Source organism: Bidens hawaiensis, unplaced genomic scaffold (genome assembly GCF_021521415.1).
Source record: "Bidens hawaiensis isolate Kalapana, Puna unplaced genomic scaffold, B.hawaiensis_p1.1 tig00014824_1, whole genome shotgun sequence".
Lineage (NCBI taxonomy): Eukaryota > Viridiplantae > Streptophyta > Magnoliopsida > Asterales > Asteraceae > Bidens > Bidens hawaiensis.
In genome coordinates this window covers 69,132-73,999 of record NW_027492307.1, presented here as the reverse complement: position 1 = coordinate 73,999, position 4,868 = coordinate 69,132, and the positions used below count along the sequence as shown (strand labels likewise).

The 4,868-nt window shown below is 32.0% G+C and overlaps 1 protein-coding gene across 1 annotated transcript; it reads left to right on the top strand.

Moving 5' to 3' along the window:
- Positions 1-243: 243 nt before the first annotated feature.
- Positions 244-4,038, top strand: LOC143547735 (uncharacterized). Its single transcript, XM_077039089.1, has 9 exons — positions 244-382; positions 698-811; positions 969-1,042; positions 1,191-1,293; positions 2,009-2,059; positions 2,155-2,302; positions 3,209-3,347; positions 3,432-3,537; positions 3,863-4,038. The coding sequence occupies exons 1-9, from the start codon at positions 244-246 to the stop codon at positions 4,036-4,038; spliced, it is 1,050 nt and encodes a 349-aa protein (XP_076895204.1).
- The last annotated feature ends 830 nt before the right edge of the window (positions 4,039-4,868 follow it).

The following is a 4,868-nucleotide window of genomic DNA, read 5'->3' as shown; positions in this document are numbered from 1 at the left end:
TGAAAAGCTGGTATGTACGGTCTTAGAAGGGTGTTGATCCAAAACGAGCGTAAAGAGGGTGTATGAGGATTATACGAGTAGTATAGGCTATACAACTCGTATGAATACCAGCATCGCCTCGTATAAGAATTTGGTCAAACACTTGGTGGTTGTGGGTGTACATATTTCTATACCGGTTTTGAAGAAAATCAAACAACATTTAGCATAAGTATTTCTGTTTTGTCCTGAACAGGGTTGGTTACAATGGAGGGAGAAAACACCCAAACACCGTCACAGTCGCCGGAAGAGAAAGACGTAGTAGTAATGAGCGAGATTCACTTAGGCTGTCCGCCCAACTTCAATGGATCCTTCCTTTCTCACTTCACCTTCTCAATTCCACCAGGTATATATATATATATATATATATTCATAACCTAAATCAATCCAACTCATTCTTTACAATACTAGTTTTATTATTTATATCTCCATTTACAAATTCAAACTCAAACCTTCATTCCAACTCTCACAATACTACTACTTAGTCAACCGTCACTTCATTTTAATAACTTCAGTTAGTTATATAAAGGGACAACAACTAGGTTAAGGTTTATTATCATCCATAATAACAACTACTCTTTTTAATCTAACTTGTTTAAAATATAAATATTAATACTGAGGTTTGGTGATTATAATAATGTGTGTTCATAATGGATTGTAGATGTTGGCTACATTCAAGCCAAATATGAGGAGGTTCTTGATTATTCCAAACTCAACCACGAAGTCAGCTTGGAATTGGATCATGATGGTGATCTTGCTTTACCCAGACGCAACAGTCAGTTTTCCACTACCCATTTTTTTTCATTAGTTAGGGGTGTAAGTTATAGGCCCGTTTTTTATACAAGCTCAGGCTCCATTGTGTTGAATAGCCTTGTTGTTTACAATTCCTATTTTTCTTTTTAAAGAAATAATCCATCTTGTCTTGTTTGTAGAACATTCAAAACACAAATTTGATGTGCCTATTCAACACAACATCACCTCATCAATTCCAAAGGTTGGTTTGCAGGTAAGAAATTTATATTATTATAAGTAACTGAATTTATTTATATATTTATTTTACTGTCGATTTACTAAATATAATGTTTTTATTGATGTAAAAGAATATGTATGCAATTATGAACTTTTAGGATGATATAAATTGATTTTTTTTTCAGGTTTGGAGAGCCGAACTAGTACTTTGTGATTTTGTATTGCATAAGATGTATACTTCATCTGAGTTAAACGGGATTGTAGCAGTAGAACTTGGTGCTGGTACAGGTAATTGAGTAATCTTAATCAGATAACAAATTGTTAAATCAAATGTGTTGTAGAAGATAGTGTTTGGATATGCTTCGTTTATGTTGTAGGCTTGTAAACGAACTGAAGTTGTTCATTCATTTAGTTTTAACCAAACACGAAATAATCAAATGGATTTTTTGTTCATGTTTGTTTGTTAAGAAGATGAACATGTTCGTTTTCGTTTGTTAAGATTCTAAACGCACAGTTGACAAACGTAAACGAACACAAACAAACGACATAAACGAACACAAATAAACATAATTGAACAACCATAAACGAATATATATGAACACAGACAAGCATAAACGGGTTAAATGAACCTAAAAAAATTATAAAATTACATAGTTAAATGGGTTAAATGAATGTTCACGAGAGTAACTAAACGGACGAAACATGTGTTTCGTCAAACAGTTCACTGAATGTTTGGTTCGTATACAGGTCTATTTTACTGTTTAAAGGTGTAATAGACACATAACCAGACGTTCAAGTTTTTGGCAGAATTTCTGATCATGCAAGTAATTAATAGATTAACAAATAAACATTTTTTTTGTGAAAAAAGAAGATGTTTTGTGAAGTGAGAGTAAAAGGCTATCAAATTTGGTAAATAAGGTTGAATATCTAATCTTATTTTACCTTTGTATACTCTGTTTTTTTTTTCTTACATTACATGATTTCATTTTTTTATCCTTGTTAGGCTTGGTTGGTATGCTACTTGCACGGGTCGTAAAAACAGTCTTTCTGACAGGTACATATGCATATGCAGTTATGCACAATGCACATAGATTTACGATCTCTCACATATGTATTCCTAATGCTTATATTCTTATTATCATGTGATAGATCATGGGGTTGAGATACTTGAAAATTGTGCTACCAATGTCCATCTTAATTCAACATTGTTACCATCTAAAACCTCTGTCTATGTACGAGAACTTGATTGGAAGGCTTCATGGCCACCTACGCAAGACAATTGTGCATCTTCTCAAAGGTGAAAACATTATCATTTTACCTTACTTGTAAGTGGAGGTGGTAACTGAGTGGGTCAAGTGGGTAGTGTAACTGGTCAAAACAGGTTGGGTTGAGCTGACCCACAAACACTTTCTTGTTTCTTTTTTCTTTTGAATTTTATATATGCTTGATGGTTTAAAAATTATTAATAAAATAGCATACCTCCTAAATAGAAGCAAGCTTTACACTTTTTATTGATTATAGCAACTAACTTTAAATCAGGTGCAAAATAGAGGCCAACTTATAATTCTTTTTACCAATTTTGGAAACCAACATCATTTTAACTGATTTTACGTGAAAATTTAACATTCTGATGTGACATTGGTAACTGGTTTATGCCATGCCAATTGCCACATATGATGTCACATATATAAAAATTGCTTCTGTGAAAAAATATAGAAAAAGAGTTTATTTTACAAGTTTGAGAAAATGATGTTTTTTTAATTATAACCGTTAAATTTTACATTACATGACACATGCCTTATATATACACTAGGGATTTAAAAAATTCAACAAAAAATGTCCTGTATGTAATATGTAACTATGTATTAAGCAGGTTCATTTGTTGCTACAATTAGTAATAAGCCGTGATTTGGTTGCTAAATCGGTAATAAAGTGCTTCTGTTTTGAATCTTATTTGAAGTTGGTTGCTAAGATCACACAAAAATGTAAAGTTTGTTTCTTTATCGTGTAAAACGCTTTAGTAGATTTTATACGTTTTAAATATATTCCGGGTGACTCGACCAGCTCGGCCCTTTTCTGTTTTAACCAATTTATTTTTATTTTTATCCATTTGGCCTTTTATAGGCAAAATTTAACTCAGTTCAACCTGTTTATTCATAAACCGGTCAGTGGTTCAAACTCAAAAGTTTATTTTTGAATCTAGTTATGCTTGGAATCAATCAGAATTTGAAGAACTAAAAAGGGCATCTTTGCTGGTAGCTGCTGATGTGATTTACAGTGATGACCTCACTGATGCATTATTCCATACTTTAGAGAGATTAATGTCACATGGTTTAGAAAAGGTAAATGTTCGCTAATCAGGGTTTCAACTTTCACCGTTGTTTTTGTTTACATCCATGGATAGTAATATGTTGATCTAATTTTAGGTATTATATTTGGCTCTTGAAAAGCGATACAATTTTAGCATTGATGATCTTGATGTTGTTGCGAATGGTTATTCACATTTCCGAAGTCACGTAAGGGATGAAATAGGTAATTTTTCGTTTAGACTCATTTACTTGTTAATTCGGTTTTTATGCTTTTTCATTGTTAAAATGGATTAAGCTAAAAGATTCAACAAAAAAAGAAACGGGTCAAATGGGTAAAACCTAGTGAATCACTATATCAAATAAGGTTATGTTATTGTAATAATATAGTTTTTTTCCAAAATATATTTAACTCATTAACAATGGACAAAGAAAAAAGGTTTTGTAGGGCAGCGTGACCTACTGATTTTGACCCAGACCTGTTTCAGGTTAACTGATTTTTGACCCGAACTCGTTTAGGATTGATTTCTGATGGTTGGTTGGCAAAATAGATGATGCAGAAAACAATGAGCTTCACAATGGATCATTAAGTTATTTTGTGGGCACACGCATTGATCTAACAAGGATCCCTCAGTACGCGATTAATTACAACCGAGGACATGATTTAGAGCTCTGGAAAATCAAGTATGTGAGAAGAAAAAGAATCTATAATTTGAAACAGAATTAGTTTCACCACCTGACTTACAAGTTTTGGCCTGTTTACTTAGTAATGACCAATGAGTAAACCATAGGACCTGATGGTGCTAGAACCGGCTGCTATGTCACTTTGTTCTTTAGACAAGCAGAGCTGCCCTCTTGTGAACCATTTGACGAGAAGTCCGTGACGAACAAACAAGAACAAATCTTATGGTCACTTAACTAATTGAGGGAGCATCAACAAGTTTCTCGTTCGTTTTTATACATTCAAGTGAACTTTTCATTTATTTATAAACACATCATTGACAATAACATGGTTTTTATTATCATTTCAAGTTTTAGTGAGTGATTAATTCGAATGATTGATTAAAATTGAAGATAAAGATGGAACGCAGTTGTACTTGTCAGTCATCAACAAGTTATCTCTTTGATTAATTGTTCTTTAGGTTTATCTTTTAAATTTCTTGGGTTTAAATATTGTTGAAGTTTCATTATGTTTGAAAAAGAAGAGAAAAATTGTTACAAAAGCCTTTCTTGCTTTCATCTTATTCTTAGGAGTGTTTGTCTACACTACAAAAGGCTAAATCTATCTAGAGATTGATCATATCAAATTGGTTTTTATCAATGATATTTTCATTCAGAGACCGAATTGAGATGGTCAATCTTCTTGTAGAGGAGTCTTTTTTTACCAAAATGAATGGGATGGAAAGATTATTTATTACCAAAATAGATGATTTGAGAAATATTTATCAAAATAGTTATTTTTCATTTATTCTTTTATTTAACTAATCTAATATAACTTCTTTCTTTCTTTTTTATTTAATCAACCAGTTATTATGAATTTCTTTTATTTTCTCTTCA